This window comes from Penicillium pulvis, assembly GCF_028828015.1.
Source record: "Penicillium pulvis strain IBT 33274 chromosome Unknown scaffold_8_segment0_segment0, whole genome shotgun sequence".
Classification (NCBI taxonomy): Eukaryota; Fungi; Ascomycota; class Eurotiomycetes; order Eurotiales; family Aspergillaceae; genus Penicillium; species Penicillium pulvis.
Window position 1 is genome coordinate 6813421 of NW_026643080.1, and position 13536 is coordinate 6826956.

At 46.9% G+C, this 13536-nt stretch overlaps 6 protein-coding genes across 6 annotated transcripts; 3 read left to right on the forward strand and 3 right to left on the reverse strand.

Annotated features, from left to right (window-relative positions):
- Window positions 1-831: 831 nt before the first annotated feature.
- On the reverse strand, window positions 832-2261 carry N7503_011989 (pyridoxal phosphate-dependent transferase; the record flags this gene model as incomplete). Its single annotated transcript, XM_057071535.1, has 2 exons — window positions 832-2093; window positions 2189-2261. The coding sequence occupies 2 exons, from the start codon at window positions 2259-2261 to the stop codon at window positions 832-834; spliced, it is 1335 nt and encodes a 444-aa protein (XP_056918146.1).
- Window positions 2262-3902: 1641 nt separating this feature from the next.
- Window positions 3903-4938, forward strand: N7503_011990 (cytochrome P450; the record flags this gene model as incomplete). Its single annotated transcript, XM_057071536.1, has 2 exons — window positions 3903-4458; window positions 4526-4938. The coding sequence occupies 2 exons, from the start codon at window positions 3903-3905 to the stop codon at window positions 4936-4938; spliced, it is 969 nt and encodes a 322-aa protein (XP_056918147.1).
- Window positions 4939-6938: 2000 nt separating this feature from the next.
- Window positions 6939-7625, reverse strand: N7503_011991 (proteasome assembly chaperone 4 family protein; the record flags this gene model as incomplete). The annotated part of the gene is made up of 2 exons (XM_057071537.1): window positions 6939-7169; window positions 7401-7625. The coding sequence occupies 2 exons, from the start codon at window positions 7623-7625 to the stop codon at window positions 6939-6941; spliced, it is 456 nt and encodes a 151-aa protein (XP_056918148.1).
- A 92-nt stretch (window positions 7626-7717) lies between these two features.
- On the forward strand, window positions 7718-9247 carry N7503_011992 (uncharacterized protein; the record flags this gene model as incomplete). Its single annotated transcript, XM_057071538.1, has 2 exons — window positions 7718-7998; window positions 8085-9247. The coding sequence occupies 2 exons, from the start codon at window positions 7718-7720 to the stop codon at window positions 9205-9207; spliced, it is 1404 nt and encodes a 467-aa protein (XP_056918149.1). The 3' UTR covers window positions 9208-9247.
- A 620-nt stretch (window positions 9248-9867) lies between these two features.
- Window positions 9868-12205, forward strand: N7503_011993 (Hsp70 family protein; the record flags this gene model as incomplete). Its single annotated transcript, XM_057071539.1, has 4 exons — window positions 9868-10452; window positions 10510-11442; window positions 11502-11940; window positions 12006-12205. 4 exons carry the CDS (start codon window positions 9868-9870, stop codon window positions 12203-12205), a joined length of 2157 nt encoding a protein of 718 aa, XP_056918150.1.
- Window positions 12206-12753: 548 nt separating this feature from the next.
- On the reverse strand, window positions 12754-13490 carry N7503_011994 (tubulin-binding prefolding complex subunit GIM3; the record flags this gene model as incomplete). The annotated part of the gene is made up of 4 exons (XM_057071540.1): window positions 12754-12946; window positions 13033-13100; window positions 13155-13286; window positions 13473-13490. The coding sequence occupies 4 exons, from the start codon at window positions 13488-13490 to the stop codon at window positions 12754-12756; spliced, it is 411 nt and encodes a 136-aa protein (XP_056918151.1).
- Window positions 13491-13536: the final 46 nt, after the last annotated feature.

Consider the following 13536-nt stretch of genomic DNA (forward strand, 5'->3'; position numbering starts at 1 on the left):
CGCAGGAATCAATAATCAGCTGAAGAACATGCAATGTATCACATAGCGGTCGCAGGTGTGAGAGCGTGTACAGCCCTAGGATCTCTACAAAGTTGAATTCATTCCTATCAGCTTTTTCTTTTTTCTTTTCTTTTCTTTTCTTTTTTTCTTGTGGGGTTGTTGCTTGCAAACTTTGATCCACAGCCTTTGTATAACATGAAGCAGCTGAAGAACATACGATGTATCACATAGCGGTCGCAGGTGTGAGAGCGTGTACAGCCCTGGGATCTCTGCAAAGTTGAAATCAATCCCAACACCAAAATTTGCCGGGGCCATTAGAGGCGGTACGACTCGGTCATTGAATCTATCAAGAAGATCGACGAAGCTTGAATAGCAGGATTCCGCTACGGTCTTACCTCGATTGAATTAAATCGTTCTGAGGAAGCGGCTTCCTGTAGTGGCTTTTGCTTCCGCTGTAGTGCTTCCCACTTAAGCTATATTTTGGCAATCGGAGAATGGGCAGGAAAATTTGAGAATAAGAAACACTTCACAATTTGCTCATGTCGAACCCGGGCTCGTGAACTATAAGTCACAGCATGTGACCCGGAGGCTACATTGATTGAGGGCTGGTTAAATCAACGTCCAGCAATACTTGGGATCAAGACTCGATGGAATTTCCTCGTAGTGTCAACACTCGGTGCTCTCTTTTGTGCTCGACAGATAAGTGGTGATAAATGTTCGAAAGTCAATTCATGGACGAGGAATTTTGGTTTGATTCATTTAAAAAAAAAGAGAAGACAAAAACGGCACACTATCGTTGATTACCTGGCACATCCTGTAACTTGAAGGACACTACCATCGTGGCTTTTTTGCGGAAGAGGTCACGGTGGGCGCTTGACAAACAATATCCAGTGTCGCTAGTTCACGTCTTTGCTTCAACTCGAGACAGAGATCTTTCAATGCCTTCCCCAGAAACGCAAAATCCTTTTCCTCAAGATATATCTGACCACTTGCTCTGATCCAAAGACATCCCGAATGCTCAAAGACAGGAACAAATGTCCGATACTTCCAAACCAGTGATCTTGATATCCAATCGATAATTGTTGATGGCTTCTCCACCCCATCCAACTCAACTGGGAGCAAAACATTAACCATGCTGCACCCCCTAGTCAGTGTTCCATTATCATTGTCAAGGACCTTGGTGCCCATAATTTGCGCAATCAGTGCCCCTCCCTTCTGTGCCAGTTGAGAATTGTATCTCATGATCTCAACCTCGCCACCATTTGCTTCGCGAAAGCGCAAAGCTGCTGGAATACACAGAAATGCACTGTAATCCATGGTTCCAAAGCTCTCAAAAAGAGCTTCAAATGCCGTCTGATTCCCCTTTGTCTGCGTGAATGTATTGTGACATGATCCCTCTTTCGGTGAGTACCCCCAGCTGGTTGGAAAATTTGTTCGAAACAGATACTGAGTGCGGTATGGTGCGTAGAGAATAGCACACCCACGTGGAACAAACAACCACTTGTGAAGATTACTGACAAAGAAATCTGGATCGAGGTTGACAAGATCGATTGGAATCTGACCAGCACAGTGGGCACCATCAACGCATGATAGTACATTGAATCTTCTGCATGATTCAACAAGGGCTTCAAAAGGCATCAGCACGCCTGGCTGAAAGCTCACGACATCAAAGACAGCCACCTTGACCTCTTCCCCTCTCTTTCGTATTTTGTCCACAGTGGCCTCAAAGCGAGAGATAACCTCATAATCCGAGATTGGATACTCCAAGGCAATGCGTGTTATATTCACACCAGTTGTTTCAGAAAGATGCAAAGTTGCTCGTTCCACTGTTCCATACACCGTGTCAAAAATCAAAATATGATCGTTCTCTGAATACTCTAGATTCCGAAGAATAGTATCAATGCCGCTACTTGCATTTGGCAAGAGGACAACGGTGTCCACCGGGGCATGGACCAGTTTGGCGATCGCTTTGCGAGATTCCAGTAATTGACTTCCATATCCAAAGCGGATAAAAGCGTCCGGCGTCGATTCTACCAGGTTCTGCTTTTCGTGCAACACACTTCGTACATAATTTGGAACTGCTCCGAAGGAACCTTTGAATCAGAAAATTCACATACTTTATTAGTTTCCGGTATGTAGTGAATGTATATAATTGAATGCTGGACAAAGGCGGGATATGATTACCTACCATGGTTCATATTTGTCCAGCCATCTTCGAACAAGAATTGTTCTCGCATTTGTTTACCGAAGGAATATTTCATGTTCTCGATTCTTTTGTTGGTTTCGTAAATGTAAGTTGAGAAATGAGAATAATAAAGATGAATTGTACCTAGGCAGAGCAAATTGATGGCTCAATTTTAGACAGTGCAATTTTTGGCATGTAGCAGTCCCGTCATACGGTACCAGTACGCTGTGAAGCTTCATCAAATCTTGGTATATATATATGCAGGCGATGGATCACACTATGTAATAATACGCGGCTATTTGGTCCAGATCGAGATGGAAATTCTGTCGTGAAACAAGACCGCATGCACAAGTGCAGATCAGCTCCACAGCCTCAGCTACGATTTTAGCGGTCATTTATAATACCATAATATTCACTACAGTTCTGTTCACCAAACAACTGCATTAACTATCACTTGCATATAAGTGGTGGGATACACACCAATTGAACAGGAACAGGATGTCTGCGTCCAAGGTTTCCATATATTTAGAAATAAATCATGCACGTAATAGACACTATGTATTAGATACCAATAGTTTATAGATTTGCAGGAGCGGATGTGTGTCAAAACATGCAGGTCAATTTGGTACTACGTCAATCAATTGATACTCTACATTTCAGGTATTCTGGGGGTATTTGATGATGTAAGGAGTGCATGTTTCTGACAAGCCTATACACAAGTAAGGTGGCGTGTTTCTGGACTCGATGAACTCTCTCAGAGGAAATTATCCAACAAGGAGAGACGTATTTAAATTATTGGCGTTCCCTCGAAGAGCGAATAGCGATTGTATTACTATTACATCTCTCCATATCTCCCACAAAGAATGGAGTATTCTAAGATTACCGCTGAACCCTTTCAGCTGCCTCATCTAGGTGTCACGATCACCCCCTTCAGTCTACTCTGGGCCGCCCTCGTCTCCTTAGTTATATTATGGTCATGCCTTATAGAGCCACACGGATCATTTGCGGGTTTTCCAGTTGTGAATGGAAGAAAGTGGTATGAAATTACTTACACCCAGGCAAAACAACGATATCAAAAATTCGGAGCTTTGCCATTGATCAAGTCTGGGCTTCAAAAGGTTGTTGGATCTGGAAGTTTGAATTTTCATGTCACTTACAATATTTGGAGCAGTCTTCAAAAGCCTTCTGGCTCTTTACTGATCATGGGTATCGCCTGATCTTGTCACCAATGCACGCGAAAATAATTCGGAATGATGATCGCTTGAGTTTCAGATGGTCCCTTTACCATGTAAGTCTATGAAAACGTTGTTTTGAGTATTCCCTCTGGCTATTACAATTTCCCTATAAGTCTATGGAAATTCTCACCAATTTTTGACAGGAGTTCCACGGAAATATGCCTGGTTTCGATATTTACAAAGAGTTCGCGGAAAGCTCTCTCGTTTTGGATATGATCAAAACCAGATTGACTACTTCACTGGGTGAGTTTGACCGCGAGCCAGAGAGATTATTTGGTACAAACCACTGATAAGAATCCAACTATAGATGATCTTATAGTGCCAATTTCAAAGGAATCTACCCATGCACTTCAGAGAAACTGGGAACATAAAGAAGGTCTGGATCCCGTAATTCTGATTTGCGCCAATTAACCGCGTTCATGTCTGTTCTGACTTGTTTCACAGGTTGGCAAGAATACAATTTGAAGGATTCGATCTCGAAAATGGTGGCCCAGGTGACTGGAAGAGTTTTTCTTGGTGATGATACGTGCAGGGATCCAATTTGGCTGAATATGAATATCACCTATACCGACCAAGTAGTCAAGACCGCAAAGAAAATCCGCCTTTGGCCAAAGTTCCTGCTCCCAGTTGTTGGAAAGTTCTTGCCAGCATCTCGCAGACTTCAGCGAACTTTGCAAGAATGTGAAGATTTCTTACAACCTCTGATATCGCAAAGGAAAACCTCTAATGAGCCACGTCCGCAATTGAATGCGATCGATTGGTTTGAGGAACTTTCGAAAGGTCAATCGTACAACCCTACGATTTCCATATTGAAGATATCCCTTGTCAGCCTCGATACCACGTCCGAGCTTCTTTTTCATGTTATTCGTGAATTATCAACGAATGAAAGCCTTGTCAATGATCTACGAAGCGAGATCCTGACTGTCTTCCCAGGTCGAGAAATCGATCTTGATGAAGGTTTCAACCAGCAAGACTTGAAAAAGTTGAAACTCCTAGACAGTGCTATCAAAGAAAGCCAGAGGCGAAGCCACAGAATGAGTAAGTGCCATGCCACTCTATCAGAAAAAGAATGACAACTCTCTAACATGTATGATCTGGATTAAAGTAACTCTGAGACGGTTTGCTACGGAGGATGTCACGCTAGATGATGGCACTCGCATTCCAAAGGGCACCCAAGTTGCCGTGGCAGCCACCCATGTACGAGACACGTCGGTATATGAAGATGGCGACACTTTTAACGGCTACCGATTCTTGAATGCAGGAGCTCCATTGGTTGTTCCGACTCCAAACCATATGGGATTCGGTTATGGGAAGCAGGCATGCCCAGGGAGATTTTTCGTCTCTGTTGAGATGAAGATATTGCTATGCAAGATGCTTTTGAATTATGACTTTAGCATGGATGGTTTGGATGAACCAAAAACTGTGATCAGCGGGTACAATATCGTGCCAAATCCGCAAGCAAAGATAGCCATAAGACATCGCGCAAAGGCTACCTGTGTAACTTACCAAGAGAATTAACGATATAGGTTTACCGGTAGGTAGTACTGGAAGTCGGAAGCTTCCAAGGTTAAAATGTAGCAATACATGGGTTTATAAAAGAACGGCTGCGTCAAGTTTGTCGTAAAGCTTTATCTCTTTAATAAAGCACGAAATGGGGTAATGAAGAGAGCTCCATGTCTTGAAGTTTTTGAGAATGGAAAATTCACATCATCCTGCTTTAGGAGCTTCCCGCTTTCTGATCCTCAACACATTTTGTTTTAGACTTGATTGTGATTAAGTTATCAGAATGACAGGCAACTGCAAAGATTATCTTGCGGTGAGGACGTATCGGATTTTATTAGGCGCAGGGTTTTATGTTATTGTGAGGATGCTTACGTTTTCACAAACCCTCACTTTAGACCCTAGGTACCCTAGCTCCTGTCTTTCTGCTTCTCATATCTGCCAATCACGTCTCTGCCTCTCGCGCCCCGGGGGCCGAACTCAGATCCGTCAATGTCTCTCTCGTACCCAACTCAGATTCATGCCCCCTCCCTACCCCCCAAGCTAAACCATTATTTTAGCCCACCAAGTATTGCGATTCAAATCTTGTCTCAACAGACTGGGTAGTCAGTGCAGCTTCTTGAACTATCATCATTGGATTCAGCGATTTCTTTCGCTGGAGATTCACGGTTGACGGCCATGAATTTGAGCCAAGAGCCTATACAGAACGTATTATCTCTTGTTGAGTACTCCTGGTGACATTGGTGTTCAGCTTTTACCTCAACCCGCAAGCATTGTCTGGCCGTAAATTAGGGGTCTCAGATGCTGCGGAATGTGTTCTGCAGTACCCTCACTTGGGTATCATGGTGCTTGATTGTTTGCTCGTATTCCGTCTAGGCTGTGCGGTTGAGGATATGAATCTTGAGTCATCCAAGCATATAGAAACATTTGAAGGAGCTTGCTTGTACAGGCAGAAAGCATGTTTCCAAGTCAGCATGGTCACCTGTGGCTGCCCCCCATTTTGCGCACCAGCTGTACTGACGCATAAGTACTTGATAATCTCCATGAATACATCCAAAGTCGCACTGCGCCATATACCGCAAGATCGCTGGTTTTCGACGAAGGGTTTTAATTGCACATGCTGATTATTTCATCTAAATGAGTCTCCAGGTATCAGTTCCAGAAGAGCATTCCAAGAAATTCGGGATAGCGTAGGAGGTAGAAGGATCAAAAGGGAAAACCATGGTTGCTGTCAACTGAGGCAACCGTGTAGCGTCAGCTAAACTTATCTTCACATGACGGATTTTGAGTGTATTGGAAGTGCCGAACTGGTTTGCATGGGATGTTTCGTTTGTCTGTCAACATTCCGTTCTACAAAGGCGCGATTCTCAAGTCTCCTTCACCCCTCGTTTTTCATCCAAAACTTCTCTTCTTTTTCTTTTTGATCCTCCCCCTCAATGCCTACCGTCGCAAGCTACATTTATGGATGTTTCCAGGCATCGTTTTGGAGTATAAGACAAAGGAAACTGAAGATACGTAATCTGGGCATTAATTTTGGAAGTATTGTAGGGCTCCCTATGCCCTTCTGGTCTATAATATCCCCACAACAAATCTTGACGAGCCATATTCGCCTCTGTTATTTTGAAGAAATCGCCATGGACATCAGCGAAGTCCAGGGAATTGTTGGCTCAAACATATCGGATTTTCCTACAAGCCAACTTTGAACCTTTAGATATATGTATATTTGAGAGGAGTTGGGATAATTGGAGAAGTTTCGGTTCGGGATAGACCTCGGGAACATGCTGAGGTTGTCCCAGCATACTAGCAAGTTTGAAATAATGGCCCCAGTACTTCAATGGGTAAATATCGAAATCTAGTAAAACAAGCCACTCATTGACCACTAGAAGGCTCTTTAATTTCAAATGTTTCTTTAAAGCAAAGTGCAACATAAGGGTAAATCCCGACAAAGTTTCAAACCCCATCATGAACGGAACATGTGCCCAAGTGGTAAAATCTCATTTCGGATGCGGAATCAACAGCTATTTTTCTTGCTGTGATGCGAATTTCTCTGTAATAACATTCACGATCTTGGACAGACCCTCCATTTCCTCCTCAACGGTCAACCCGAGTCCGTTGGGGTCAATACTGCAGCCAACATAAATTGGCTTGCCTGTTCGCCGCGCAAGGATCTTGGCCACTCTTGTGGTGTATTCAATGCTTGATGGCGCTGTGTAGATAATGGTCGAAATTGTTTGTTTTGAAGATGTGCGCTTTAATGAGTCAGCGAGTGCCTTAAAATAATGGAACCTGGGTGGACCAGGGGTGATATAGTGACATATAAGGGTATCACAGGGATAAAATATAAGTATCCAGTAGATTTAAAAGCTTGAAGCACAAGCAGAGCTGGAAATAAAACGGTAGGAAATGTTGAAAGACAAGAGAGGACATGAAAATACTTCAAATAGGCAAAAATATATCAAAGACTTTCACATGAGACTTACATCCGGCATCGCATAGACAAAGCTTCCCAGTGGCTTATATGAGCCCGCTGAGTCACCGGGCGTAGAAGTTGTCAAGAAGACTGTTGTGCAATTTCCCAAAAAGGTCAAATGGACATGCGCTGTCGTATGCAAAGCTTTAGGCAATGGGAATGAGAGCTCTTGTGGCTGGAGACTGGGCGAGCATAGCTCCGTTTGGGGGACGGCCAATGGGTCTTCAGTTGCCATTATGATGAGTCAGGTGGATATTTCAGAAGTGATGGCGTTGATAGAGTGCTGAACTATGTTTGTGATTTGGAGGTTGCGGCGAGGTTGAAGACATGCGTCCCCGCCATGCGGCAAAACCCAAGCGATCCACCAGTCCCGGTCAACCTTGCCCGCACCGCACAAACCAACGAGATCATACTATCAGTCACCACCAGATCAAGAAGAAACCTGGTCTCTCCTGGGTATCTGCTAAGATGGAACACGAACAATGTACCCATAGCCACGAGAATGCCCATAGCCATGAGGAGGATCAACGTAGCTGGGGAGGTGAATTTGATCCTTTCGCTGACCCCGAGGAACGCCGGGTCCTCTTTGCTGCATTCGACTCGTTCAGGTGAGTGACAATGTAGAGTGGCATTCTTTAGTCCTAGTGTGTAGAAGATGCAGTGAAAATGGAGGCCTCTACTAAGAATGCTACAGGCAATATCGGCGAAATGCTCACCAGAACACGACACATCGCCGGCGACAGGCCTTCTACGCCTTACCTTCAGAGCACTGGCAAATGCTTTCTAAGCCGCCTTTCTCCATTCTAGATCAATTGAACAAGGTTGATGATGCCATCGACACTAATGCTGAGATCGCCGATGCAATCCTGGCCGTCGGTCTCGAGTCCTTTGGCCTTTCTGCCAACCCAGACAAAAATGACCCAACCCAATACTGGCACGGGACTGCGACATCAGCCGACGTGAACAAAGCTCATTCGACCATTCGGCAATTCTATCGGGACTGGAGTGCCGAAGGTCGTATCGAGCGCGAGGTCTGCTACGATCCAGTCCTCAAGGATCTACGCAATGAATTCCAGGTGCGCCGTGACGCTGGCGAGGAGATTCGGGTCTTAGTCCCGGGCGCCGGGCTGGGTCGGTTGGTCTTCGAGGTCTGCATGGCTGGATTTGCCGCGGAAGGCAATGAGATCTCGTACCACCAGTTACTGGCCAGTAGTTGGATTCTCAATCACACTAACGGGCCTCAGGCGCATGCGCTTCATCCTTTCGCGCTACACTTCTCCAATCTCAAGTCTCGTGCGCAGCAATTGCGCTCGGTTATGATTCCAGATGTGCATCCTGGAACGGCAATCGAGGCAGCGGGCGCCAGTGGCAGCACACTTGGGTCGATGTCGATGTCCGCAGCGGACTTTGTGGTTCTATACAGCCAGCTCGATAACCGGGAGGCATTCGATGCGGTGGCAACGGTGTTCTTTATTGACACAGCGCCTAATCTGATTCGGTACATTCAGGCGATGCAAAACTGCCTCAAGGACAATGGACTCTGGATTAATGTGGGGCCATTGTTATGGCATTTCGAGGACGGGCAGCACCGCAAAGATGGTGACGGCGACGCGACGGGAATTGGTGAGCCGGGTAATGTGGAGTTGACAGAGGAAGAGGTGGTTTGTCTTGTTGAACGCATGGGATTCCGTTTCGAGACATTGCCGGGCGATCGGCGGTATTGCGGCTACATCCAGGATGACGATAGCATGCTTCAGAACCTGTACCGGCCTTCGCATTGGGTAGCGCGGAAAGTGGCTGACACTGTCCATTACTGAATCATCATGAGTGTCCAATCTCCAAATTATCTAAAACAAAAGTAAAATCTCCGACTAGTGGCCCCTTTTCAATGAAGTTGGGGGCGGGAACAAAGGGACATGAGAGATCGCTGGTTCAGCACCCGCGTTACCATGGATCGAACAAAGAACGTTAGAACCAGTGTAAATAAATAAAGAACCAGGTTCGAGGTTCGAGGTTCGAGTTTCGAGGATGTAGAGTATTGGAAATGCACCAAGGTTTACAAGCACCTGGGCAATCTGCAGGTTCTAGGTTCCTAGGTTTTTCAGTTTCCAGTGTTACAGTTACCCTAGCTGCAGGTTAATGAGGGGGGGGGCTTATTTGTATTCAGCTTCAAACTCCGTAACATTACCCACTTTGTACATTCTAAGTATATTCTTCGACCCCAATTTCTCCTTCTCAGCCTCAGGTCAATCCTAACCCCCCAATCAAGTCCTTTCATTCTCCCCTAGACAGGAATTTTTTTTCCTACCCGATCCCTTTTACCGGGCTGACAGGCGAAAAGAGTGAGAGAGAGTCGATCCACACCGTCTGTTTTACTCGTATTCCAGGTTCAGCCTTGCACCCCCTCCCCTCCCACCCCCAATCTCTTTTCTTTCTTCCCTTTTATCCACCCCCAACCCCTCAAGCGGCCGCCGCATATGCCCGACCTGATGAGCGCCCGATTCAAGTCGTTCGGCTTTCCCAGACGTAAAGACAAGCACAACTCCACTCCACTCTCCACCCCCAACGCCATCCCCGTTCCCCCCTCCAACGGTACTTCTCCCACCTCACCTCCTTCCAACCGCAGCTCGTCTACCACAAGTCTCCCCCAGGCGATGACCACGGGTCGACCGCCCAGCTACTCGATAAATAACAGCAATCGTCCAACAAGCCCCTTGGCTCCCGGCCAGCAACTTGTCCAACACCCCGCCCCGCTTAACCCTTCCGCGATGAATCAGTACGGTCAACCCATCCCACCACAAATGAATGCGCCTCCCGGATACGGTATGCAACAACCACAGCAGCTGGGTCATGGTGCTCCTGCCGGTCTTCCTCAGCAGTACGCGGGACGAAACCCGGCCGCCGAGGTCCAGGGTGGAGATCGCAATAAGGCCCAGCTCATCGTCGGTATCGACTTTGGTACCACCTTCTCCGGTGTCGCATTCGCCTTTGCAACCAACAATGAAGCTAGGGAGGACATCATCACAGAATGGCCCGGTGCCGGAACCCACACCAAACAGAAGGTGAGCATACTCGGCCATCGATGACAAGGCTCTCTCTAACCTTTGTTCGTCTTTCAGATCCCCACTGTTCTCTACTATGACCAGTACCAAAAGGTAGTTGGCTGGGGTCCAGATATTGCCGAGGCGCTGGCGCCGACCGGATACCCCAAGCCAGGTGTGCAGAAGGTAGAGTGGTTCAAGCTCCAGCTGATGCTGTCTGGAAACACGTACATCGACCCCATCAACCTGCCCCCACTGCCCCCGGGCAAATCCGAGATTGATGTCGCCGCCGATTACCTCTTTAAGTTACGACAGGCAATGCGCGCCCAACTACAAAAGACACTGGGTGAAGTGTTCACCCGTGAGGAGCGCAACATCCGTTACTACCTGACGGTCCCGGCCATCTGGAATGACGCGGGTAAGGCGGCCACTCGTGCCGCCGCCATTCAGGCTGGTTTCCTGCGTGACGAGAATGATAACCGGTTGACCCTGGTCTCAGAACCAGAGGCCGCTGCCCTGTTCTGTGCGAAGACTGGTTTGCTAAACCTTAAGATTGGTGATGCGATCTTGATTGTGGATTGCGGTGGTGGTACCGTTGATTTGATTGCATACGAGGTCGAGGAGGAACAGCCCTTCAGTGTGATGGAATGTACAGCCGGCTCGGGTGACTCTTGTGGTTCAACAGCGCTCAACCGCAACTTCAGCAACATCTTGCGGGCCAAGATTCGGAAGATGAAGCTGCCCGATGGCTCCCGAACGGCTGGCAAGGTCTACGCCAAGTGTATCATGGACTTTGAGAACCGCATCAAGGCCGACTTCCGGAATAATGGACAGAAGTGGGCCGTGGATGTCGGTATCGAGGCGGACTTCCCCGATGCTGGAATCGAAGAGGGTTATATGACCTTCACCAATGAGGAGATCCTACAGTGCTTCGAGCCTGTGGTGAACCGTATCTTAGAGCTGGTCCGGAATCAGATCATTGCTATCCAGGCCCAGAACCGCTTGCTTCAGGTAAGAGAAAGCACATTTTCTTACTTACAACTATTGCAGCATATTGACTTCATTCTTAGAATGTTCTTGTTGTTGGTGGATTCGGTGCTTCCGAGTACCTCTTCCAGCAGATCAAACTTCACGTGCCTCCCCAATACCAGACAAAAGTTGTTCGTCCTATGGATTCGGTAGCCGCTATTGTTAAGGGTGCTGTCACCGCCGGTATCACCGAACGAGTTATCACCCACCGTGTCGCTCGTCGACACTACCTTATGGCCACTCTTCAGCCTTTCAAGGAGGGGTACCACCCCGAGCAATACCGAGTACCCAGTCTGGACGGCCGGGACCGTTGCAAGTACACCCGCCAGATCTTTGTCCAGAAGGGCGAGCGGGTCAAGATTGGAGAGCCTGTCAAAGTCAGCTTCTTCCGTCAAGTGGCTCCTGGTGCCACGCTTATGTACGAGGATGTTCTCTACGCTTGTGATGAAGATGTCTGCCCCGAATACACCAAGGATCCTCGTAAGTTTTCCTCGCTTGTTCACGTCGCTTTACCTATTCGTCTAAACTTACCATCTTCATTATAGGCATCAAGGAGGTTGTCACCCTCACCTCGGATCTGTCGCGCAAGAACCTGGAGACCGACTTTGAGCGCATGGACACCCCACAGGGTATCTTCTACCGGGTCTACTTTGACATTTACCTCACTCTCGATGGCAGTGAATTCAGCGCTGAGCTGGTCTGTCAAAACGAGATTATGGGCCGCTGCCGTGCTAAATTCCGGTAAAGCCGCACCGACACCAAAATATATGACTGAAAACATCGGATGCGAGACATGGGAGTCGTAAATATCATCTCTCCCATGCGAAGAAAAACAGACGAAGGTGGCGGACGACGATTCAATATTACTCTTATTCCGGGACGACCCTTATTCACAATTTACTGGACAGCACTGCACTGGAGAATGGGCGTTGTTTGATTCCTGACGAATCCTTTCCCTCTCTACATACCTGCCACAGCGTGCTTCTTGATCTTTTTTCTGTTCTTTCTGATTGGTGATATCCTCTGGCGGATTGCCTATCATGTTTCATTTGATTTCTTTCTCTGGCCCTCTTAGATACCTCTTTTTATTTTTGATTCGAATGACATTTACGAGCTGTGGTCGACAGATTGGCAGTATCTGGGTAATGTTTTACATTTCAGTCTTCAAAGTCATGTTTAGGAGCTCAAAATCTTGTAAAACCGGTTGTGTTCTACTCTTGGTACATTGATATTTTCGTCCTTCATTTCTATTTAAATAGGACAAGAGAAAAGAAAATCATAGTCATCAGGCCATTAGGTCTCCAGATTGATACTGCGGCCGAATCGGGCATATAGCGAGACCTTAAGCTGTTGCAGCTCCTCGCGGAGTTCACTAATCGAGTCCTCTAACTTGGAAACGTCTGTGTCAATCTGCTCGGTCGATGTGGTGAGCATAGCCTGTGCCTCTTCCAGGGGAAGCTGGAAGAATGAGTCGCCGATTTTGTATCTATAGATGTTAGCAGAGTCCGGTCAATATACATCCCAATTCTGACAGAGATATACAGGGACAAGAATGGAATATCAAATACGTACGGGACAAGTTCATCCTCATCAGCCAGCTCCAGTTCCATAGAAACTTCCTCGAGATCCTCCTTATCCTTCTGTATGATTGTCAGTTCCACCCGTCCATAAATTGAATCTTAGAAAAAATATACCTGCTTGGCCTTCAACTGCTCCTCCAAAACGGTCTCCCGCTGATGCAATCGGCTGAACCGATTGATCTTCTCCTGATCCTCACGACGGACCTCGTTCTCCTCGCTAACAGCGCCCTCGTCATCCCTTGAAAGCTATACGTATCCGGGTCAGTAAGATAAAATCTTGAATCCCTCGTTGACTCGATTCCCTGTTCTTTCCTCGTCTTTCCTTTTCTTCCATGCCAAGGCTTAAGCTCGAGCTCAAGGTGGGATGGAGGGGTAGGTGACAATTTTCCCACCCCACCCCCTATGTTCCGGGTTGGTATGTTATCTGCTTACCATGCGTGGTTGGACCATTGTGGTGTGTGAATTGCCTTTGCAGAGTTGATCTGGGCTGGACTGA